General features: G+C 43.8%; 2 protein-coding genes across 3 annotated transcripts; both read right to left on the bottom strand.

The window, feature by feature from the left end:
• Nucleotides 1-1178: 1178 nt before the first annotated feature.
• On the bottom strand, nucleotides 1179-3959 carry LOC123425640 (L-type lectin-domain containing receptor kinase IX.1-like). Its single transcript, XM_045109337.1, has one exon. It carries the CDS (start codon nucleotides 3342-3344, stop codon nucleotides 1263-1265), a length of 2082 nt encoding a protein of 693 aa, XP_044965272.1. The 5' UTR covers nucleotides 3345-3959; the 3' UTR covers nucleotides 1179-1262.
• Nucleotides 3960-4052: 93 nt separating this feature from the next.
• LOC123425641 lies at nucleotides 4053-8232 on the bottom strand. Of its 2 annotated transcripts, none has more exons than XM_045109339.1 (5): nucleotides 7680-8232; nucleotides 5775-5839; nucleotides 5442-5499; nucleotides 5269-5334; nucleotides 4053-4436 (listed from the first exon to the last, which is right to left on the bottom strand). In XM_045109339.1, the coding sequence occupies exons 1-5, from the start codon at nucleotides 8118-8120 to the stop codon at nucleotides 4311-4313; spliced, it is 756 nt and encodes a 251-aa protein (XP_044965274.1). In that variant the 5' UTR covers nucleotides 8121-8232; the 3' UTR covers nucleotides 4053-4310. The 2 variants fall into 2 exon arrangements, with proteins under 2 accessions (XP_044965274.1, XP_044965273.1); XM_045109338.1 differs by having other exon boundaries at nucleotides 5775-5866; nucleotides 7680-8231.
• Nucleotides 8233-26461: the final 18229 nt, after the last annotated feature.

Below are 26461 nucleotides of genomic sequence, written 5' to 3'. Positions count from 1 at the left end.
CCGATGCCGGAAGTAATCCAACTTCGGTGGCGACCTTGAGGAGCTGCATTGATGGTTGGCTCACCGGCAGCGGAAATGACAATTCCGATAGAGTTGCGGGAGAGGCCGGCGGAGCTGCGGGATGGTGTCGCCGGTCGACTCCACTGACAGGGAGCGGACGGCGGCGACTGTGGCAGCGGTGGCATAGGCCGGGTGGGCTCAGCGAGTTGGGTATGGCGGCCGAGCAAATATAGTCCGTAGCCGCGTGTGCCGACTATATTTGATCAGAACGGCTGTGTTTTAGGGAGTGAAAAGTTGTATTTGTAGGGATTATACGCTTTAGGAATCTGCTAGCTAGTGCTTAACTCCCTAAAACATACTTTTGCTCCTTAAATATACTCCCTCTGTTCCTAAATAATTGTAGTCGGGGAGAAGGGAGTAGGTTTTAGGGGATCTGCCAGAGATGCCCTAAGATCTTATTTTACTTCACCTTAATTTAGACAGCATTCGGCTTCATCTTTTGTTTGGTGTTCTGGTATGAGTCTAGCAAACAAAATTCTATACCTACTATTTTTCATTTGAGTAGTTTATATATTTTCATTTGGTAATTTGCTCGTTTTTGTTATGGGGTACAGATATAATTACTTCGTTTGTTACTTCCTTTTGTTATGGGGTACATATATAATTACTTCGTTTATTACTTCCTTTTGTTATGGGGGTATAAATATGTTTGCATTATGGTAACAATCCCAGCACTTGAATTGTTCAGTGTAAGGTTGATTCAAATAGGACACATCTACATCTAGTATCTCAATGCGCTATTGAGGGAGTGAAAGGGAACATGGTTCAACAAGAAGTTAACCAAAGATAAGCAGGAAGGACATACTCTCAGTGGTGTTTGTTCACTGTATCTACGGCTAGTAGGTCGTGAGAGTAGGCCTTCACCTGATGTAGGGCAAGAGTTGATTTTAATTTGTATCGCCATGTGATGAAATATCCAAATACAAATGCACAATTGTCTTGCTACATAAGAATGAACAAGACAACAACTGTCAACACCACTCTAGGCGAACATCATGAACTCACTCAGGATACATTTCATTGCTTATGTTCTACAGGTAGCCAATCTATACACAAGTAACTGAATTAAACTGTTGGCAGCATCCAGCCAGAGTTAATTACAACATTTCTGCAGTTTAACTTTAGCGCCATTCTAACACAGTCGGCACCAAACAAAAGCGAAAATGTTAAAATGTTGAACATATAGAAAGGAAGTGCCAGACTTAGTAGCCCACCTCTGGCAACCGCACAGAAGGAGGTGAACTGGATGCATTGGTTGTAGTGGATGAGCTTGTTTTTCCATAACCATTGGACCTCTCCAGCTCCTGCTGCTTGAGTGTTCCATCAGATGAGGTGTATGAAAACCTGCACAGAGAAATTGGCGGTGCAAAGTACATTGCCACTGGCATCTTCGGGGGAAGGATTGGCAATGGTGCTTCAAACTTCAGTACACTTATGACCTGACGAATCGAAGGTCGAAGATTGTAATCTGGATGTGCACACCACAGTCCGACAACCATCAAGCATGCTGCATCTCTATCTTCAAATGCACCGTCAAGCCTGCTGTCAACTGCATTAAGAATCTTGTTTCTTCCATAAAGATCCCATACCCACTGAACCAATATAACCTTGTCATCGTCTTCCTTTAGCACAACCGGTCGCCTTCCGCATGCAATCTCCAGTGCAAGAATTCCGAAGCTGTAGACATCAGATTCTTTGCTTGCCTTGCCAGTGGTGACACACTCTGGAGCCATGTAACCCATTGTCCCAGCTAACACTGTAGTTTGCGAGGCTCGGTCGTGGTCAATGAGCCGCGCGAGCCCAAAATCACCAAGCTTGGCATTGAATACCGAATCAAGCATGACATTGCTCGGTTTGATATCACGGTGAATGACACATTGTTCCCATTCCTCGTGGAGGTACAGGAGGGCAGATGCAACACCTGCGGTGACCTTGAACCTCAATGGCCATGTTAGCAAGTTACTGTTATCATAGAGGTGTGTGTCCAAGCTCCTGTTTGGCATGAACTCGTAGACAAGCAAAAACTCTCCATGCTCATGACACCAGCCCTCAAGCTGCACAAGGTTGCGATGCCTCAGCCGGCTGATGATCTTGACCTCAGATATGTACTCCTTCCTTCCCTGTGTAGACCCTTTTGCCACTCGCTTTATGGCAACATCTAGGTTTTGATCCTTCAAAAGGCCCTGATAGACTGCGCCAAATCCTCCTTCTCCAAGCTTTCTCTCCAAAGCAAAGTTCCTTGTGGCAGCCACAAGTTCATTGTACCGAAATCTTCTTGGGCCGCTCCCTTTTTCAAATTCACCATCAATGGACTCATGATACCCTAGCTTCTTTTGTTTCTCATTTCTTGATCTTCTAGTCCTAAAATGCAGAAGGCACCAAACCAAGCACATAGAACAGACCACGACACTTATGGTAGTAGCCAAGCTTATGACCAGTACACTTCTCATCTTCTCAGTCTTCATCAGCTGCAAATCCGTAGAATTGAATTCCCAGAAAAGTATCTCATGGAGCTCAACGAATCTACCCGTGGCAGCTGCGAAGCCAATGGCCACTTTGCCTGGGAGGTATTTTCTGAGATCAACTGAATAAGATAAGCTGGAGTTGCCACTGAATTGTGGATCCCCCAGGTACGTCAAGAAGACGCTCAAGGTCAAGGAGCTGGCCTTGTAACTTACCCACGCATTGGCTATGCGACCATCATTAATGCTACTATTCCACACCACGTGGGCTACGGATACAATTGAATGGATGTCAATGCCCACATGGTTGCCTTTTGGATCCCATGTGTCATCGTGGCTGTCGAACTCAACAGCCACGAGCTCATTAGATGGGTCATTCTGATCACTCCCATTGCTGAAAAGGCCAAGAAAACCACCAGTGGACCTATTGGGAACCACAGAAGGGTATGGTGAGAGGAAGAAGGCTAGGCCCTCACCGTATGGATCGTCGGTTGCGCTTGTGTTTGTGGCAGTGATCCTGAAGGTGAAACGGGTTGAGAAGTCGGCTAACTGGCCAGTGGCGGTATCCCAGAGAAGCACTGGATCGGTGTAGACTGCTCGGCCTACACTGTTAGTGATCTGGTCTTTGAGCTGGTCCTTGGTGAGCTTGATCCCCTTGTTGTAGAAGGCGTCCTCCTGGAACTTGATTGCGGTGGACGCAGTATAGTTGGATTCGGTGAAATTCAGCTTGAAGGACAGAGGACTGACGCCGGCAATATTGAAAGTGAAGAATAGGACGAACTGGAGAGCCATGAAGCAAGTTCCCGTGGCTCTCGATCTCATGGCTGGAGAAAGAGCGTCGGCGGTGGTGTGGGGTGGAAAGCCTGGGAAGAAGGAAGAAGAGGAACAGAAACAACTTCTGCAGAGCTTAGAAGTTGTCACATATGCATGTTGCTGGAAATAACCAAGAGGGTATCAACTTGGTCAACCGTTGGTGGCCTTGCAGTACTCGGGTTGTCATACTGCCGGCCTGCTAATTCCTGAGAAGACAGATGTAAGACAAGAGAGGAGCAGCTCAGATTTGGAGCCCTAACATTGGTGGAGGTGGAGCTATCTGAAGCTCCAAAATAATGAACAATGAATCGAGCTTTCCAACAGGTGAGACGGGGCTTGGTTTGCATCGCCATGGCCGGCCAAGATTAGGGACAAAAGCAGGCACCACCATGAAAAGAGGCCACGGGGCTCGAGGATATCTCCGCCCAAATGTTGTTCCGATGGTCGAAGACAGGAAGCTGTTACCGTTGCTTCGTTCAGCAGATTGGAACAGGTATTATTATTGTATAAGTATGGTATGTGGCAGGCTTCTCCCTTCAGACATTCGGCCGGAAGGAAGGTTCTCTTTGTCATGACGTTTACACTTAGCAATCTTGATCATAACGTTTTGTTCTAGTCTCCTGCTGTGCATCGCCAAGACTTAAAAAATGGGAGGTCAGTAAACCTGAATGCTCATTACAAATCTTAGTATAGAGAACAGAGGCACAATGGCCAACATGAGCAAACAAAATGACCACACGTCCTGACATTTTTCTCAGAGTTCAGAGGACAAAAATCATCGAGTGACATTCACACAAACCCCTACGAGAGAATGTACGCCGACTATTCTATTAATGCAGGGTTATAACTTATATCCACAAATGAGTAACCCAAATCAACACTCAAAACCTGCAGGGACTCCACCACGTGTAGTACATCGTCGAGTGAAGCAATCACATCCTACTCAACATGATTTGATTTCCGATCCTGTAACCGTCAATCTTGCTTGTCGCTGGTGTTGGTGTCATCGGTTGGCCACACCACAGTTTCCATTAGCCTTTCGCGCATGAGCTCCAGGTTCTCGTTGGAAATCCTCTCGTACATTTTCGTATGGTCGCATTTCTGATCATATGCAAAAGAAAAACAGAGGTAAATGAGTATTTTTCTTCTGCATTTTTCATTCCATGTTTATCTTAGAGCATCTCTAGTAGATCCAGTAAAAAACGCAAACTGTAAAATTGTAATACGGACTAAGAAAAAGGCATTTTAAAGGTTTATTTTAGTTACGTTCGGACAGAAACTGTAGAACAAACTGTAAAACTGGGATAAAGAGCTCCTTCCTCCGGTCCGACGGCCGCCGTCCCTTTCTCCAACCGGCCACGTCGGCCTCGTCCAACCCCGTCGGCCGCGCCCCATCACCACGCTGGCCACGCCTTGTCGCCGGCCGGCCATGCCTTGTCGTCCGTCGGCATTGCCTTGCTCTGTTGCCAGCCGCGTCAGCCGAGTCATTCCCCTTTGCCGGTCGTGTCGGGAGGATTCCGACAGCCAGGCTGAGGTCATGGGAGGCCACGGCGAGGTCAAGCTCGTCCAATCAAACCGACGGCTATCGGTTGCGGCGTTCAACGGCCTTTTTTGATGTGCGGTGATGAATTCCAACGAGTTTAGTGCGGATTCCGGCAAACTCCGCGGCGGCGTGTTTGCTCCGACGAGGTTTGACCGGTATATTAGGCCCCTAGAATCGACCTTCCCACCTTTAAAAATAAGGGTTTCAGATGTGGCTTTTCTACGTCCCTTAAAAAAATTACGTATTGAACCACTTTTACGGTTTCTGTTCTGCACATTTTTTTACGATTAAAACTGCAAAACGCATTTTTTACAGGTTTAATCATTTATTCGGGGTCTGCTAAAGATGCTCTTAGAACCGGTGAAATGGCTATCTGTCTGCATTATTTACCTTGATCCATCTGCCGTATAAGTGAAGGCGTGTGACCATGACCCTCTCTGCCAGGTCTTGCCTTTCCTGGCATATACACGTACATAATAGGTTAAGAAATGATCAAGAACGCACTGCCGCATTTCCTCGTTTTTCTTTTCCGTAGCCTCGGAGCAAAGAGACGAAGATGATACCTTCGAGAGTGTCCTCAGGAAATGTACGCCCTCTTTTGCGTCGTTGACGACAAGGTAACTGACAGAAGAGAAGTATAATTTTCAAAGAAATATTTCGAAGTATTCTACTCCCTCCGTACCTAAATATAAGTCTTTTAAGATATTTTACTAGATGTTTACATGTGAAGCAAAATGAGTGAATCTATACTTTAAAACATGTCTATATACATCCGTATGTAGTCTATTAGTGAAACCTCTAGAAAGACTTATGACTTATATTTAGGAACAGAGGGAGTACTTGTCAGACTAGGGAAATCAATTTGCATGCAAGAGGCCAAGGAGAAAGCATCTTACTTATAAAGCCAAGTGTATGCTGGCGGATTCATTTCATACAACTGATAGAGAACCGTCTGTGTGGCCTTGTAAGTGAAATAATTCATTATTTCCTGCAAATGAAGGCATGTCAAAGGGACAACCATCGAAAATATGGCATAGGCATTATCTTTCCTACTTATACTTATAAAGGTTGAAATTGATGATGAGTTCACATGTAGGACCAACAACCTTCATCAATAGATAAATGCATCCCTACCCACATTGAGAATAGCAATCTTTCATGAACATAAATAAACAAATGTATTTGTACTCGTATGTGGGACCAAACACAAATAAATAATACATTAGTATTCATGAGAGACTAACATTTAGGCACAAATAACAAATGCAAAAATGTGATTCCAACGCAATATAATGTTGTTGTTTTCGTTTTCCTTAAGTAATTTTAGCTTTATATCACATAACAAGAGAGCAAACATATTGTAATTCCAGAATGATGATAGACCTTATCATCCTACCTGATCCATGACCTTGTGCAGTCAACTTACCAATGTTTATTTTCATATGTTTTAACATTCAAAATATTGTGTCTGCAAAGGATCATGGTCATTTAAGATTCTCCAATGTCTGACGCATGATTTTTTGTGGTATTTTTGTTAATCGCGAGCAAATTTCACATGGGGCCAACGTATTTTGACAATTTCCTAAATTGATGACCTAACTTTTTGTATTTTATAGTTTCGTAGCAACGCACGGATATTGTGCTAGTAGTGAAACAAACCACGGTAAGCTAAGGGGACGGTCTACACATAAGCTTCCTGGTTTGAAAAGAAATTCAGCCATCTTTCGAAGGCCCCGTTTGGATCAGATAATTTCCATAGGAATCTTATAGGATTGTGATACATCCTACTTACTTTTATGATTTTTTCTCACTCTTGTATGATTTCTGGCAAGATGCCATTTCCCATCTGAATTTCTTTTCATGTTTTGCATGAACTTTCTCTCTCTTCAAAGGGATTGTCTATTATAAGTCGCTTTTCTCCGTAAAGATTTAAAAGTTGCTTGGTATCTTTTTAAATCTCATTCATATTTCTAAGCCTTTGGATCAACATCCAACTGCTCTCACCTCCAAAGTTGCTTCATATACAACATGCAAACCAAAAATTGAACTATAATAGTGCATGTTCAAAAATTGCAATTTCAGACTTACTGGTGCACTGTTTTATCTGAATTAGTGTCTTTTTAATGTCAACTAAGAATCAGCAAGCATGCTCGTGCTCTCCAAAATACTGCAAATTTCCACATGTGTGTTGGTTTCCTACAATGTTCGAAAGTCATGACATCGCATTTCGCACCCCGTTTTGTTTTCCTACTATATATAGTGTTTTTAGGGTAGTCTTGTTTTCCAAAGATCCAACTATGGTGATCTCATGCTACTCCTAAAAATCATACGGCCTAGAGGATTACAATAATCATTTAGTAAAGTTTTAGTCGTTATAATGTGATTATAAATTTGAGAATGTGCACTTCTCAAGTGACTTTAGATTTACGTGAATCACGCGACAAAGGATTAGCAAAAGTTCAGAAGTCGAAAAAGAGGAGACGCATGAATATTATCGTTTCGTCAAAACTACTTAGAGATGGAAACTGGGTCCCATTTAATTCCACTTAAACGCACTTATTATCTAGTAGTTTAAATTTTTTTTTTTTTTGAGAAAAATGAACTATAATGCTAAAAAAGTCTAAATAAATGGGACTTGTGGCTGCCACTTGTTTGCCATTTACATCCCTAAAACTACTGCTACTCCGAGCGATATATCACACTCTTTTCTTCGCGCAAATGAGTACGTGCCCACCGAGTTAATGTGGATACCAGTTAGTGGAGCGAGCGAGCGAGCGACCATTCAAGCGCGCCATACGTACCAATTCCACATCCCCGAACCCGTCCTCGTACTGCCCGCCGAACGCGTCCGCGATGACCAGGCGGCGGCCGGCGCTCCCCCTCGGCCGGCGGCGCCACCCCAGCCCGCCTCCGGCTCCAGCCGGTCCCCGGGACGGCGGCCGCTGAGAAACGGATGGCGCCGCCCCGGCCACCACCGGCGAGACGACCGCTGCGGCCTGGGCGACGGCCATCGCGCGCGCTGTCGCAGAGAGCAAGGGGACGGCGAGATGCTTAGTTGCGCGCTGACGGCCTCGGGCGGTGACACGCTGAAAGAGAAGGAAGAGATGCGGGATTTGGATGGGTGGTGTAGCCGTGTCCGTGTGACGGCGGTCGAGGGATCCAGGTGGGGCACAGACGCAGAGTGGCTGAAGGCAGGAGGAGCGAGGGCGTTCTATTTTCGTTTTTGGTTCATTTTTCTCCATTTCTTTGTTGTTTTCTTTTCACTTTCTGCGGAATCTTCTTCTCTTTTAGCCTTTTACCATTAAAAAAATCTTGTGAGAAGAGCTGCAACCCATGATAGGGATGGCAACTCCAAAGGGCGACTCAAACAAACGGTGATTTTGTCCGTTTGATTGGCCCAGCGTACATAAATGTCCGCTTCGGCGTTTGGGTCGACGCGTGCATCTAACACTGACCTGACCTATTTTTATCGGCGCGTAAATAATAATAATCAAGCATAATTAAACATTAATGCCGGCCACGAAAGTCGGTTACATTGTAAATGAAAAAGGAAAAAAAATCCTAGGCGTCCTCGTCGGCGGCGGCGAGATCGGGCTACGCCGGAGTGGGGACGGGCTGTGCCAGCGCCGGCAGTGCTGGTGTGGGCAGTGGCGCAGCACGGCCGCGCTCGTTCGTCACGCGCAGCGCCATCTTAGCATGGAGGTAGGCGGCCTCCTCCGGGAGGAGCGCGCGGGGTAGACGACGAGGGTGTTCTGGGCTACCTCTAGCCTGCACGTATGCGACCTCCTCTAGGAGCATCACTGTAACGTCCAAGATGCGGTTCTATCCTTATTTTGGTGCGAGGACCTCGACAAGGATAGAAACGCATCTCGTTGTTTTGCAAAAATGGATATCGTTACAAGTACATGTACTGAAAAGATGAGTATATAAATAATTGGCTTACACTCGCCACAAGCTACATCAGAGTCACATCAGTACCATACATACATTCATCATGAAGAAGAGCAGGGTCCGTCTACGGACAAAAACAAACGATAAAAGAACGACGTCCATCCTTGCTATCCCGGGCTGCCGGCCTGGAACCCATCCTAGATCGATGATGATGAAGAAGAAACTCCAAATGAACAATCAACGCGACCGCGTCAAGTAACCCTTTACCTGTACCTGCAACTAGTGTTGTAGTAATCTGTGAGCCACAGGGACTCAACAATCTCATTTCCAAAGGTATCAAGACTAGCAAAGCTTAATGAGTGAGGTATGTTTAAGTGGTGAGGCTGCAACAAGCGACTAAACATTTATTTGAGGTGGCTAACTTACGAGTACAAGAATAAGAGGGGGGTGATCTACGCATAACAGGTGTGAACTACTGATGATCAAATGAATGATCCTGAACACCTACTTACGTCAGACATAACCCCACCGTGTCCTCGATCGAAAAAGGAGCTCACGAAAAAGATAGTGACGGTTACGCACTCAGTTGACATATTTTAATTAAGTTAACTCCAAGTTATCTAGAACCGGATGTTAAACAAAGTTTCCACGTTGCCACATAACCGCGGGCACGGCTTTCCGAAAGATTTAACGTTGCAGGGGTGCTCCAACTAATCCATCACAAACTATCACACGCTGCGACGGAATGACCTTGATCAGGGAAACCCGTGATCTCCTTGGGTTCCTATTGAAAAACCTCAACCCCGAGATAACCCAAAGCATCCTCGGAATCCCTCGCAGAAGATGCTCGAGAAAGGTAAAACAAGTCCAGCAAGGCCGCCCGGCGTGTCCACGATCTCGATAGGAGCCGCGTATCTCGTTCTCAGAACACGACAGATAAGCAATATGTACGTGGGCCGGATAGAAATCCCCCGAGTTGCCGCGGGTGGCCCCGTAAGTGGCTCTGTTTTGGACCAGCACCATCAGCACCGGCCCTCCCTGTATTATGCTGAATTACTCCTCGGGTAGCGCTAACTCCCTATGTTTTTCAGTATTAATAGAATTATTATGTTGGGCAAATATAGTACCAATGTTGGGCCTTGCTAGACGAGTTTTATCCCAAAACGAGAATCTAGGGGGTCCCCATAACAACCCCAAGCATGTTAGGAGCGCTCATTTATGGAACATAACACCGGTAGCCGAAACTAAGGTGGCAAAGGTGGAACAAAACACTAGGCTAGAAAGGCTGAGCCTTCCACCTTTTACCAAGTATATAGGTGCATTAAATTAAATAGCATTAATATGGTGATATAACAAGGAACCCATGTTATCACATGGAAGCAACTTCACCTGCAACTAGCAACGCTATCAAATGGTTAAGCAAGCGGTAACATAGCCAATTAGTGGTTAGCTAGGTTGTAGAAAGATTGAAGGTTTTCATGGCAATGTTGGGAGGCTGATATTTAACAAATGGTAGGCAGCGAGACATAACGGTAGAAACGACATAACTAGTATGGCAATGATAGTAATGGTATCTAGGGAAATGATCATCTTGCCCAAGATCTCGCTTGGAAGAAGAACGACTCCGCGAAGCAGACGAACCGACGTAGTCGAACGGATCCTCACATTCCGACACGCTTGCGGAACTCTATCGAGACGAAGCAAACCGGAAACAAGCATCAACACACATATTCACCACGACACATGCACGACATGATGAAATTCACATATGATGCATGAACAGTTTCAATTGTGAAGGCATGACATGACAACTCACATCAATCAAACACTACACATTAGGTGAAGCTGAATATGCAACGAGTTGCATATTGACGAAACTCCACATCCGAATTATTTAGTTCACTCTTGATTAGGTACACGATAGTTTTAAAATGTTTTTAACATGGCAAGAGATGAAGTGTAATTAAGCTACCTATCTAGGCATTTTAAATGAGGTCGGAAACGACATATAGCATCTCCGAAACGACCTCACACATTAAATTAGAATTATGTCCATATCTGAACTAACATGTTTTGATACTTGTTAAACAGCAAAATAAAGTGGTTCACGTGATTCTACGCATCGTTCCAATCAATTTACACATAGAGATCAATGCAAACGGAGCTACGGTGCAAAAGATATTATCATCGCAAGATATGATGCCATGAATGCAATATGTTTGCGAACGACAGCCACAAGCAATCCAAGACAAGAAGGCAACAACATATTATGAAACTACACGAGATTCTAAGCAAGTTTCATATATAACACGTTCAAAACGGAGCAACGGTTCAACAAATACAAGCTACACAAGAAATAGTTACGATCTGCCCAAAACAGCTACATGGCATTTTCTACACCCCCAAACAACAAGCTACATAACTCTAAAACACGCAAACAAGACATGAGGCGGTAGTGGTCAAGATGCACACAACAACACCCTGCTAAAAAAAACTACCATGGAAGCATGGATCACTAGGAAAAGAACTCACAAAATGACATCTCACACACAGTTTCAGACTTGGTGAAAATAACACTTTTGACAGTGCACTTTTTGATCTGAAGCATATTGACAGCAGCAAAACTATATCCTACATGGCACCGAATGACATGAATATTTACAACATGCTAGAGAATATTATGTACTACAAATAACTCCATTGCACGAACCCCAAAGAAGTTGTAGATCACTAGCAAAACTCATGGCAAGACAGCAACAAAATATAACAGATCTCAGACTTAGAAATATTTCAGCATCTCCCAATCAGCACTATTTTCTAGCAAGTTGACAACAATCAAACAACACCTAACCATGGATTTCTATTGCAACCAAAATTACCAGGGGCTAGCCTACATATCCAAGAGCATATCTCTAGTTCACAACTCATGCATATCACGCACGAAATAAATCCCATAAAATAGACAAGAGGGCAACATGGCAAAAATATCATGTACACTAACTTACTCATAAGGCAAAACTAAATGCACAGTTAAATTCTATAGTTTTTCTACCCGGAAACATATATAATATGTGGGGTTGCAAAATAAAACTAACGCCACGCATATATGCGAGAATATGTCCTAAACACGACATAGCAAACTATTGATAACTCCTACATGCAAAAATGCAAGCAACTACTCTAAAATACATGCCAAAGGGTAACGAACATCGTGAACATTTTATCTATGGGATTTGAACAATTCGGACGCGCACAATAATAGCTACGGAAATATAACCCTAATAGGACAACATGTAAATCTAGGCAAACGACAGGTCAAACCACTTCAAATATGCATGCAAGTTGCAAAATAATGTTCTATGCGAAAACTACACAAGTTGCATATATTACTTGCTCCGATCCGATGCACGGTTAAAAAGATATGGACGTTTTCAAATATCCTAATATCCTAGAATATTAATTCGCAAAAACCTGAATAGACTACACGGGCCGAAATTGTAACAAGGGCTGAGCGCAATATTTCTAAATCACGCCGGGGGCGGGGAATGGATGGGCTCGAGGATTCTCACCTCGTGGGCTTCGGCCCAGGTGGAGGAGAGGAGGCACGCCGAGGCAGATCTGGGCTTGCTCGGTGTTGGGCCAATGCGAGGTGGTGGCGGGCCACACAACGCTGGGCCTAGGGAGGCTTCGACCCAGGTAGGTGAGGCGGCCCAGGCGGCGTGCGGCAACCGCTCATCCCCGACCTCTTGCACCCGAGGCTGAGGCGACTGCCATGGTGCGACGCGACGAGCAGCGGCTGACGGGGCGGCGAGCTTCCCGGCGGGGATCGGCTCCGGCGGCACGGGGATGCCTTCCCGGACCGGATCTAGCCGGATCCGGCCTGCTGGGCCTCGAGGCGGCGGACGATGGCGCGGAGCAGGCGGCGAGCAGGGGGAGGCGGCGCAAGCATCTTGCGGTGCTACTCCAGCGAGCGCAGGACGGAGGCGCGGGGCGGCTCCAACAAGGCTCCGGCGTAGTGCGAGGAAGGCGGCTGGTGGCGCAAGCATCTAGCGGCGGACAGCTTGGGAGGAGCTCGGTGCAGGGGAGGAGATCGGCTCGCAGGAGCTCCTTCCCTCGGGGAAAATGTGGGGCGAGACCAACCGGGCCTGGAGGGCCTACTGCGGGCTCGGGCGGGCCCTGGTCGGCTGGAGGTGGAAGAGAGAGGAGCTGTGAGTGGCGACTAGGGTTAGGGTTTGCACGAGAACCGAGGGAGAGAGAGGATGGTTGTCTATTTATAGATAGAGGGGCGAGGGTTAGCTATCTCGGGCATTTTCGGACCCTCCGATCTCGATCAGACGGCTCCGGCTGTGCCCTAGGGTTAGGATAGGCCGTGTAGGGGGGGGGGGTAGGCTGAGATGAGAGGGGAAACATGCGACCCGACAATGATATTTTAAAATCAAAAACGTCCGACGATAAACCGAAGACGGTGCCGCTACGGTCGACCGTTCGGGTACCAGACGAACTCCGATTGCGACGAAAATTGGTAGGCGGCCTATCTATATCTAAATAAGACCGCACGCCAAGTTTCGACTCAATCTGAGAATATTTTATACACAAATTGAAAAACAAATATTTTAACGATGCCGCGGGCGCGCGTGTGTGTGGTTGGGCACAAAACGGTCAACGACAAACACGGAGAGAACCGGCAACTAATAAGGATGCACGTTTGAAAACTGACGGCAACGGAGTGTCGATGCAATGCAAATGATGCGCATGATGCGATGATGAATGCTGCAAACAAAATAATAACACGGCGGCAACAAAATAAAAGGGGAATCTTGTGGAGCGTCGGTCTCGGGCTGTCACAACTCTCCTACACTATAAGAGGATCTCGACCCGAAATCCAAGAATGAAATGCGAAGAGAAAGAGAAAGGGCAAGAGGTAAAACTTAATTGCTTCTTTGACAAACGAGTGAAAACAACGATCCTTGAAGGTTGGAAAGAGATGAAGAAAGATATGAGAAACAAGCAAGAATTCAATCAAAATTTCGGCAGCACTTCGGTAGAAAAAGGGGACAAAAATTCGATAAAATAGAAAGAACTTGTAAAGATTCACAACAAACTAACTAAATTGAACAAGGGAAAAATATAATCTTGAAAAGACAAAATGATAGATTGAAGAGAGCAACCTCACAAAGCCTCTGTTGCAAAGAATGGAAACTAGATCTTGGCAAGAAAAGAACGAAGAAGAAATTGAGAACTACTACCACAAGAATCTTGAAGAACACCTTGAGAATGAAGAGATCTTGAGCCGCCTAATAGAAAACTGAACAAGGCACTAGAATAATTGAGAGACGAACAAGGAGACAACAATTGAGGCAAATTTGAGAATGAAAGCTGAAAGCTGGGAACGAAGAAATCTTCTGAAATGATGGCATTCAGAGGATCAAGAATGAAAACAACTCAGAAATGCACGAGACAGCAAGAAATGGATTCTCATGATCGGGAACAATTCAAGATGATGCCACAAAGCTGAAATGATGAATCTTGAAGAGGATGGACCAAGATTTGAGAGAAACACTCCTTCGGTCTTCCAAGTTGAAAATGATGAGGAGAACACCACCGAGAATAAGTGAGGCCGTCCGGAATAATGAAGAATGAAAGGTTGAGCCAAATACGAGAACTAATTCAAATTGATCTTGAAGAAGGAATATGACTGATGAAATTCATACTTACGTCATAGCTGAAAAGAATTAGAGAAATCCGGAAAGATTACAAGAGCCAGATAAGATCCTCGGAAAAGCCTATGGGTTATGGGCCCACTCAAAGAAACCACCGTTGAAAAGATTGCTTAGAAAGAGAGATATTGCACCGGTATAAAGAAAACTTGATGAGGTGAGACCCTCAAAATCATTGAAAGGATAGAAAACAAGAAACTTCTGAGATATCTTCAACACCCCGGATAGAAAAGAGAGGAATGAATAAACAAGATAGGATGATAAGAATTTCCAACATAGGAAAGACTTAAGAGGGTGAAAAGGATATGAAGGACACCGAAAGCTTGAATTGAATCCATCGGAAAAGAGAACAAGAATGGAGAAATGATCAACTAGAAACTCATGAGAATCTTCACAATGAATCACCAGATACGACACGGAAGAGAAGAGAGCGGAAGCATTGATGAAAAGAAAGGCACTTGGATGATAATTAAATCATTGGAGAAAAACAAAGGGGTGGGAGGGGTGGAAAACAAAGACAACTTGCGACAGATGAGATGAACTCCGGAAGAAATGAGAGATTGATCTTGCAAAATTGGAAAGGATTGACTTCACTTGAAGAGAAGCACACCGGGTGGAAAAGAATTGATATGACGACTCCGGTTGAAAAGAATTGATAAGACAACTTGATTGAACAAAAAAAAATTGCATTCCGATAAAAATATGAGAACACCTCTCGGAAAGATATGAATTCACCACTTGACATCAAAGCAACTCGCATTACCATACTCCAACAAAACAAAGGATGAGGCTTACGAAACAAGCGGAACAAATTCATCGCAGAGATTTCATCCGTTTTCATGGATAGGATCGCACGGGCTCGATCCTACAGTAGCCATCATGTACAAGGCAGTGCACACGACATACGAAGCGTCCCCGAGTCATAGCAAGCTACAAGGACTCTTTAAGACACAACGTGAACCACTGTAAGACGATCGTGAACAAACGAATCCACTAGATGTCGTACCCCAACCTCACATCATGCATTTGTTAAAAGATTGTCCTATAAGTAACTACTTGAATTCCCACCTAAGAACTCCCGAAATTTTTGGTCATGCAATCTGGTCCACGGATACAAGGAGTAATATATCACTCAACTCCTATACTAACCCGTCCATTGTATCGCATCCGTCAACACATAACCAGAATCTCGGAACTTCATCTATCTCAAACACTCGTAATCACAACGATACCAAGTATGGCGATACATCTGGATCTATCTGCACCAGTACTGAGGAAGCCGGACTCCTCTCTACACTACTAGTATTGAAGAAATTTTGAAAATCCTTCATCCCGAGATACTAAGAAATCTGAATGATAGCGATGTGCTCAAGAATGCCCTCGAGCTCAACTCCCCAGAAGAAATCAAGCCAGACAGGAGGCACCAAGACAGAGCTCCCTCACATCGACATCATATAGATTCCAAAAATATCCGTGTGATCCTAAAAAAATTTGAGTGAGAAGAGGAGTATAATTAAAATTATTACGTCAAAATTCCTCACGAGAGCATAGAAGAGGAGAAAAATAATCCCACTCTCCGATATATAATTAGACTCAAAGTAGTTTTTCACTAGACTCGACTCAGCCAAGTTCGACCAATCAAGGGGGCTCCTAGGTCGGTACTGCTGTGATACCAACTTGTAACGCCAAAGACGTGGTCCTCTCCTTATTTTGGCGCGAGGACCTCGACAAGGATTGATACGCATCTCGTTGTTTCGCAAGAATGGATATCGTTACAAGTACATGTACTGAAAAGATGAGTATAAAGAGTTGGCTTACACTCGCCACTTGCTACATCAGAGTCACATCAGTACCATACATACATTCATCATGAAGAAGAGCAGGGACCGTGTACGAAAACAAATGATAAAATAACGACGTCCATGCTTGCTATCCTAGGCTGCCAGCGTGGAACCCATCCTAGATCGAAGAAGAAGAAGAAACTCCAAATGAACAATCAACGCGATCGCGTCAAGTAACCGATTACATGTACCTGCAACTGGTGTTGTAGTAATCTGTGAGCCACAGGGACTCAACAATCTCATTTCCAAAGGTATCAAGACTAGCAAGGCTTAGTGGGTGAGGTATGGTTAAGTGGTGAGGCTGCAGCAAGCAACTAAGCATTTATTTGAGGTGGCTAACTTACGAGCACAAGAATAAGAGGGGGATGATCTACGCATAACGGGCGTGAACTATTGATGATCAAATGAATGATCTTGAACACCTACTTATGTCAGACATAACCCCATCGTGTCCTCGATCGAAGAAGGAGCTCACGAAAGAGACAATCATGATTACGCAGTCAGTTGGCATATTTTAATTAAGTTAACTTCAAGTTATCTAGAACCGGATGTTAAACAAAGTTTCCACGTTGCCACATAACCGCGAGCACGGCTTTCCGAAATATTTAACCCTGCAGGGGTGCTCCAACTAGTCCATCACAGACTACCACACACTACGATGGAATGACCTCGATCACGGAAACCCGTAATCTCCTCGGGTTCCTATTGGAAAACCTCAACCTCGAGATAACCCAAAGCATCCTTGGAATCCCTCGCACAAGACGCTCGAGAAAGGTAAAACAAGTCCAGCAAGGCCGCCTGGCGTGTCGACGATCCCGATAGGAGCCGCGTATCTCGTTCTCAGGACACGACGGATGAGCAATACGTACGGTGGCCGGATAGAAATCCCCAAGTTGCCCCAGGTGGCCCCGCAAGTGGCTCTGTTTTGGACCAGCACCATCAGCACTGGCCCTCCCTGTATTATGTTGAATTACTCCTCGGATAGCGCTAACTCCCTATGTTTTTCAGTATTAACAGAATTATTATGTTGGGAAAATATAGTACCAATGTTGGGCTTGCCAGATGAGCTTTATCCAAAACGAGAATCTAGGGGGTCCCCATAACAACCCCATGTTGGAAATATGCCCTAGAGGCAATGATAAAATAGTTATTATTATATTTCCTGTTTCAAGATAATTGTTTATTATCCATTCTATAATTGTATTGAATGAAAGCATAGATACATGTGTGGATATATAGACAAAACAATGTCCCTAGTAAGCCTCTAGTTGACTAGTGAGTTGATCAAGGATGGTTAAGGTTTTCTGACCATATGCAAGTGTTGTCACTTGATGAATGGTCACATCATTAGGAGAATGATGTGACGGACAAGACCCAAATTATAAAAGTAGCATGTGATCGTGTCATTTTGTTGCTATTGTTTTGTGCGTGTCAAGTGTTCATTCCTATGACCATGAGATCATGTAACTCACTAACACCGGAGGAATACCTTGTGTGTATCAAACGTTGCAACGTTACTGGGTGACTATAAAGGTGCTCTAGAGGTATCTCCGAAGATGTCCATCGAGTTAGCATGGATCAAGACTGGGATTTGTCACTCCGTGTGACGGAGAGGTATCTCAGGGCCCACTCGGTAATACAACATCACATATAATCCTTGCAAGCAATGTGACTAAAGTGTTAGTCGCGGGATCTTGTATTACGAAACGAGTAAAGAGACTTGCGAGTGATGAGATTGAAATAGGTATAGGATACCGATGATCAAATCTCGGGCAAGTAACATACCGAAGAACAAAGGGAATGGTATACGGGATTATATGAATCCTTGGCACAGAGGTTCAACCGAAAAGATCTTCGTAGAATATGTAGGATCCAATATGGACATCCAGGTCCCGCTATTGGATATTGACCGGGGAGTGTCTCAGGTCATGTCTGCATAGTTCTCGAACCCACAGGGTCTGCACACTTAAGGTTCAGTGACATTTCAGTATAGTTGAGTTATAGGTGTTGGTGACCGAAGGTTGTTCGGAGTCCCAGATGAGATCATGGATGTCACGAGGGTTTCCGGAATGGTCTGGAAACGAATATTGATATATAGGATGGATTCATTTGGTCACCGGAAAGATTTCGGGCATTGCCGGCAATGTACCGGGAGTGACGAATAGGTTCCGAGTTTTCACCGGGAGTGAGCCCAATAGTCCTAGGGTGGCGCACCAGCCCTTAGTGGGCTGGTGAGGCCAACCCAAGTGGGCTATGGCGCTAGGAAAGAAAACCAAAGAAAGGAAAAAAGAGGGAGGTGGGAAGGAAGAGGAGGACTCGTCCTTCCCCAAACCGAATTGGAGTTGGAGTCCTCCTCTCCACTTCGGCCGACACCCTAGGGGATCCCTTGATCCCCAAGGCTAGCCCCTCCCCTCCTCATATATATACTAGAGGTTTTAGGGTTTTTGAGACAACTTTGCCACGTGCAACTCATACCTATAGCTCATAGTTCTTCCTCTAGATCGGATTTCTACGGAGCTCGGGTTGAGCCCTGCACGAATAGATCATCACCATCACCGGCGCGCCGTTACGCTGCCGGAGAACTCATCTACTTCCCTGTCTCTCTTGCTAGATCAAGAAGGCGGAGATCGTCATCGAGCTGTACGTGTGCTGAACGCGGAGGTGTCGTCCGTTCGGTGCTAGATCGGGACGGATCGTGGGACGGATCGTGGGACGACGGTGATTTGAATACCGAAGCTGTACCACTACATCAACCGCGTTTCTTAACGCTTCCCGCTTAGCAATCTACAAGGGTATGTGGATCTGATCTCCCTCTCGTAGATGAACATCACCATGATAGGTCTTCGTGTGCGTAGGAAATTTGTTGTTTCCCATGCAACGTTCCCCAACACCCCAAGCATGTTAGGGGCGCTCATTTATGGAACATACCATCAGTAGCTGAAACTAAGGCGACAAAGGTGGAACAAAATACCAGGCTAGAAAGGCCGAGCCTTCCACCTTTTACCAAGTATATAGGTGCATTAAATTAAATAGAATTAATATGATGATATAACAAGGAACCCATGTTATCACATGGAAGCAACTGCACCTGCAACTAGCAACACTATCAAATGGTTAAGCAAGCGGTAACATAGCCAATCAGTGGTTTGCTAGGTTGTAGAAAGATTGAAGGTTTTCATGGTTAAGCAAGCGGTAACATGGCTGATATTTAACAGATGGTAGGAACGACATAACTAGCATGGCAATGATAGTAATGGTATCTAGGGAAATGATCATCTTGCCTGAGATTCCGCTTGGAAGAAGAACGACTCCGTGAAGCAGACGAACCGATATAGTCGAACGGATCCTCACATTCCGGCATGCTTGTGGAACTCTATCGAGACGAAGGAAATCGGAAACAAGCATAAACACAAATATTCACCACGACACATGCACGACATGATGCAATTCACATATGATGCATGAACAACTTCAATTGTGCAAGGCATGGCATGACAGCTCACATCAATCAAACACCACACATTAAGTGAATCTGAATATGCAACATGTTGCATATTGACGAAACTCCACTTCCGAATTATTTAGTTCACTGTTGATTAGGTACATGACACTTTTAAAATGTTTTTAACATGGCAAGAGATGAAGTGTAATTAAGCTACCTATCTAGGCATTTTAAATGAGGTCAGAAACGACATATAGCATCTCCAAAATGACCCCACGCGTTAAATTAGAATTATGTCCAGATCTGAACTAACATGTTTTGATACTTGTTATACAACAAAATATAGTGGCTCACGTGATTCTACGCATCGTTCCAATCAATTTACACATAAAGATCAATGCAAACGGAGCTACGGTTCAAAAGATATGATCACCGCAAGATATGATGCCATGAATGCAATATGTATGCGAATGATAGCCACAAGCAATCCAAACCAAGAAGGCAACGACATATTATTGTTGGAAATATGCCCTAGAGGCAATAATAAATTAGTTATTATTATATTTCCTTGTTCATGATAATCGTTTATTATCCATGCTAGAATTGTATTGATTTGAAACTCAAATACATGCGTGGGTACATAGACAACACACTGTCCCTAGTGAGCCTCTAGTTGACTAGTTCGTTGATCAAAGATGGTCAAGGTTTCCTAGCCATAGGGACGTGTTGTCACTTGATAACGGGATCACATCATTAGGAGAATCATGTGATGGACAAGACCCAAATTATAAACATAGCATGTGATCGTGTTATTTTGTTGCTATTGTTTTCTACTTGTCAAGTATTTATTCTTATGACCATGAGATCATATAACTCACTGGCACCGGAGGAATACCTTGTGTGCATCAAACATCACAACGTAACTGGGTGACCATAAAGATGCTCTACAGGTATCTCTGAAGGTGTCCATTGAGTTAGTATGGATCAAGACTGGGATTTGTCACTTCGTGTGACGGAGAGGTATCTCAGGGCCCACTCGGTAATACAACATCACACACAAGCCTTGCAAGCAATGTGACTAAGTGTAACTCACAGGATATTGTATTACGGAATGAGTAAAGAGACTTTCGGTAACGAGATTGAAATAGGTAGGCGGATACCGACGATCAAATCTCGGGCAAGTAACATACCGAAGGACAAAGGAAATGACATACGGGATTATATGAATCCTTGACACTAAGGTTCAACCGATAATATCTTCAGAGAATATGTAGGATCCAATATGGGCATCCAGGTCCCGTTATTGGATATTGACCGAGGAGTGCCTCGGGGCATGTCTACATAGTTCTCGAACCCGCAGGGTGTGCACACTTAAGGTTCGATGATGTTTTAGTATAGTTGAGTTATATGTGTGGTTACCGAATGTTGTTCGGAGTCCCAGATGAGATCACGGATGTCACGAGGGTTTTCGGAATGGTCCGGAAAAGAAGATTGATATATAGGATGGTTTCATTTGGTCACCGGAAAGTTTCGGGCAATTCCGGCAGTGTACCGGGAGTGACGAATGGGTTCCGGGAGTTCACCGGGAGGGGCCCACCCACCCGGTAGTGAGCCCAAGGCACTAGGGTGGTGCGATGATACGTCTCCAACGTATCTACAATTTTTGATGGTTTCATGCTATTATCTTGTCAAACTATGGATGTTTTGTATGCCTTTTATATCTTTTTTGGGACTAACTTATTAACTTGGTGCCAAGTGCCAGTTCGTGTTATTTTCCATGTTTTTGACCCTTTTCACAGGAGGATTTTAAACGGAGTCCAAACGGAACGAAACTTCCAAAACGATTTATTCTGAAACAGAAGAAGATCGGGAAGCCTGAGAATCAGGGCAGGGGGCCAGCAGGGACCCCACAAGCCCCCTAGCCGCGGCCAGGGGGCCGCGCCTCCCAGGCTTGTGGGCTCCCTGGGCCACCTCTGCCCTAGGTCTTTCACCTATATATTCCCTAAAATGCCATAAAAAATCAGGAGATCATCGAAAGTACTTTTCCGCCGCCGCAAGCTTCTGTCTCCACAAGATCCCATCTGGGGCATGTTCTGGTGCCCTGCCAGAGGGGGGATTCGGATACAGAGGGCTTCTTCATCAACACCATGACCTCTCCGATGATGCGTGAGTAGTTCACCATAGACCTACGGGTCCATAACTAGTAGCTAGATGGCTTCTTCTCTCTCTTGAATCTTCAATACAAAGTTCTCCATGATCTTCATGGAGATCTATCCGATGTAATCTTCTTTTGCAGTGTGTTTGTCAAGATCCGATGAATTGTGGATTTATGATCAGATTATCTATGAATCTTATTTGAGTTTCTTCTGATCTCTCTTATGCATGATTTCATATCCTTGTAATTCTCTTCAAGTTGTGGGTTTTGTTTGGCCAACTAGATCTATGATTCTTGCAATGGGAGAAGTGCTTGGTTTTGGGTTCATACCGTGCGGTGACCTCACCCAGTGACACAAGGGGTAGCGAGGCACGCATCATGTTGTTGCCATCAAGGGTAAAAAGATGGGGTTTTCATCAATGGTTTGAGTTTATCCTTCTACATCATGTCATCTTGCTTAAGGCGTTACTCTGTTCGTCATGAACTCAATACACTAGATGCATGCTGGATAGCGGTCGATGTGTGGAGTAATAGTAGTAGATGCAGAAAGTATCAGTCTACTTGTCTCGGACGTGATGCCTATATGTATGATCATTGCCTTAGATTTCGTCATGACTTTGCGCGGTTCTATCAATTGCTCGACAGTAATTCGTTCACCCACCGTAATATTTGCTATTTTGAGAGAAGCCTCTAGTGAACACTATGGCCCCCGGGTCTACTCCACACCATATTTTCAGCCTTACTCTTTTTCTTCGTTGCACTTTCTGCCTTCAGATCTCACTTGGCAATCAATCTTGAAGGGATTGACAACCCCTTTATAGCGTTGGGTGCAAGCTCTTTTGTGTTTGTGCAGGTACTATGGACTTGACGAGATTCTCCTACTGGATTGATACCTTGGTTCTCAAACTGAGGGAAATACTTACTGCTCCTGTGTTGCATCACCCTTTCCTCTTCAAGGGAAAAACCAACGAAAGCAAGTGTCCGTCGACGTGTCAAATTCTGGCGCTGTTGTTTGGGAAGTAGCAGAAGGATTTCTGGCGCCGTTGCCGGGGAGGATCAAGTCAAGAACTCATCCAAGTAAGTGTCGCAAACTCATCTCTTGCATTTATTTATTTTTCCTCTCGTTTTCCTCTCCCCCACTTCTGAAAAACAAAAATTTACAAAAAAAAACTTTGCCTTTTTCGTTTGCCTTTTGTTCGCCCTTTTCTCTCGCTTGCTCTTTGTTCGCTTATGTGCTTGCTTGCTTGTCGAAGTCACCATGTCTGAAAACACCAAACTTTGTGACTTCTCGAATACCAATAATAATGATTTTATTAGTACCCCGATTGCTCCCGCCACTAGTGCGGAGTCATATGAAATCAATGCCGCTTTGCTGAATCTTGTTATGAAAGAGCAATTTTCCGGCCTTCCTAGTGAAGATGCCGCATCCCATCTTAATACCTTCATAGAGCTTTGCGATATGCAAAATAAGAAATATGTGGATAATGATGTGATTAAATTGAAGCTTTTTCCTTTCACGTTGCGAAATCGAGCAAAAACTTGGTTTTTGTCTTTGCCCAAAAATAGTATCGATTCTTGGGATAAGTGCAAAGATGCTTATATATCCGAGTATTTTCCGCCGGCTAAGATTATCTCTCTCCATAATGATATCATGAATTTTAAGCAACTTGATCATGAACATGTTGCACAATCTTGGGAGAGAATGAAATTGATGATTAGAAATTGTCCCGCTCATGGCTTGAGTCTTTGGATGATTATACAAATCTTCTACGCTGGCTTGAATTTCGCTTCTAGAAATATCTTGGACTCCGCCTCAGGTGGAACGTTCATGGAAATCACGTTAGGATAAGCCACGAAACTCCTAGACAATATCATGACGAACTACTCTCAGTGGCAGACTGAAAGGTCACCTACTAGTAAGAAGGTACACGCTATAGAAGAAATTAACTCGTTGAGTGCTAAGATGGATGAGTTAATGAATTTGGTTGCTAATAGAAGTGCTCCTTTAGATCCTAATGATATGCCCTTGTCTTCCTTGATTGAGAGTAGCAACGCTAGCTTGGACATTAATTTTGTTGGTAGGAATAATTTTTGGCAACAACAATGCTTTTAGAGGAAACTATGTTCCTAGGCCTTTTCCTAGTAACTCCTCTAATAACTTTGGCAACTCCTACAACAATACTCATGGAAATTACAATAGATTACCCTCTGATATAGGGAGTAATATCAAAGAGTTTATCAACTCGCAAAAGATTTTCAATGCGTCCATAAAGGAAAAACTACTCAAAATTGACGATTTGGCTAAGAGCGTTGATAGAATATCTAGTGATATTGATCCGTCGAAAGTTAGATGTGCTCCTCCCAGGATCAATATGGATGAAACTTTGAAAGCTATGCGTGTTTCCATGAGTGAGAGCAAAGGAAGAACCGCCCAAATTCGTGCTAGACATGAATGGCTTAAAAAGGCGTGTTCTCGTGATAAGAATCACAAAGATCTTAAAGTGCTTGGTGTGACTCCCATTGAATCTTTGTTTTCTTGTGTCAAACCTAATGATGACGGGGCTGGATATGAATCCACTTTGGTTAAAAAATGCCCCAATGATTCAGAGTCCATCTATCTTGATGCTAAAAGATATCAAAACTTTGAGTAGTAATGAAATTACTACTTTGGATTTCAAGGAATTCAATTATGATAGTTGCTCCTTGATTGAATGCATTTCCTTGATGCAATCCATGCTAAACTCTCCACACGCTTATAGCCAAAACAAGGCCTTTATTGATCATATCGTCGAAGCTATGATAAAATCTCTTGAAGAGAAACTTGAATTGGAAGTATGTATCCCTAGAAAGCTTCATGATGAGTGGGAACCTACTATCAAAACAAAATCAAAAACTATGAATGCAATGCTTTGTGTGATTTGGGTGCTAGTGTTTCCGCGATTCCAAAGTCTTTATGTGATGTTCTGGGTTTTAATGAGATTGAAGAGTGTTCTCTTAATTTGCATCTTGCGGATTCTACTGTCAAGAAACCCATGGGAAGTATCAATGATGTTCTTATTATTGCAAATAGGAACTATGTACCCGTGGATTTCATTGTGCTTGACATTGATTGCAATCCTACATGTCCTATTATTCTTGGTAGACCTTTCCTCAGGACTATCGGTGCTATCATCGATATGAAGGAAGGGAATATTAGATTTCAATTTCCTTTAAAGAAGGGCATGGAACATTTTCCTAGAAATAAAATAAGATTGCCTTATGAATCCATGATGAGGGCTACTTATGGTTTGAGCACCAAAGACGACGATACGTGATTCAATTGCCTTATGCCTAGCTAAGGGCGTTAAACAATAGCGCTTGTTGGGAGTCAACCCAATGAATTTATTTCTTTTTCTTTCTGTTTTGTTGCGTCCACACCATCATAATTATGTTATGATTGTGTCTTTTGTGTTTCTTTTTGTGTTTGAGCCAAGCAAAACCTTTATGACTAGTCTTGGTGATGGTTGTTTGATCCTGCTGGAAAAAGACTGAAACTTTTCGCTCACGAGATGATTTTTCATTTTTATTCACAAAGAGATTTTGACCTGATTCTTTTTGCTTCTGGTTGATATGCCTTTTTCCCAGGCATTCGTAATGTTTGAGAAGTTTTGAGGTACCGGAAGTATACGAAGTATACAGATTGCTACAGACTGGTCTGTTTTTGACAGATTCTGTTTTTGTTGAGTTGGTTGCTTGTTTTGATGAAACTATGGATAGTATCGGGGGGTACTAGCCACGGAAAAGTGAGAATACAGTAATAGAACACCAATATAAATATAAATCAAGATTGCTACAGTACCTAAAGAAGTGGTAGTTTGTTTTCTTGTGCTAATGTTATCACGAGTTTTTGTTTAAGTTTTGTGTTGTGAAGTTTTCAAGTTTTGGGTGATGTTCTCATGGACAAAGGGATAAAGAGTGGAAAGATCTCAAGCTTGGGGATGCCCAAGGCATCCCAAGCCAAATTCAAGGACACCAAAAAGCCTAAGCTTGGGGATGCCCCGGGAAGGCATCCCCTCTTTCATCTTCAATCCATCGGTAACATTACTTGGAGCTATATTTTTATTCACCACATGATATGTGTTTTGTTTGGAATGTCTTGTATCGTTGTAGTCTTTTCTTTTTGTTGTGTCACAATCATCCTTGCTGCACACCTTTTTAGAGAGACATGCACTCATCATGATTTTTCTAGAATGCTCATCGTGCTTCACTTATATCCTTTTGAGCTAGATAATTTTGCTCTATGTCCTTCACTTAGATCTTTTAGAGCACGGCGGTGCTTGACTTGGTAGTTGACTTATGCTATGAAAGTAGTCCCAAAGGTGATAGGTACCCAAAGAGGATACAAAAACCTCCATCTTCATGCGCATTGAGTAGAAAGAGAAGTCTTGGTTCCTCTCAATTAGTTTTGAGACGTGGATTTGGTAATATTAAGAGTTATGTTAGTAGGGTGTTGTGAATGTAGAAATACTTGTGTTGAAGTTAGTGATTCCCGTAGCAT

The sequence above is a fragment of the Hordeum vulgare genome, chromosome 2H (genome assembly GCF_904849725.1).
Source record: "Hordeum vulgare subsp. vulgare chromosome 2H, MorexV3_pseudomolecules_assembly, whole genome shotgun sequence".
Taxonomy (NCBI): domain Eukaryota; kingdom Viridiplantae; phylum Streptophyta; class Magnoliopsida; order Poales; family Poaceae; genus Hordeum; species Hordeum vulgare.
Note: the sequence above shows the minus strand (reverse complement) of the source record. Positions and strands in the feature narration are given on the sequence as shown.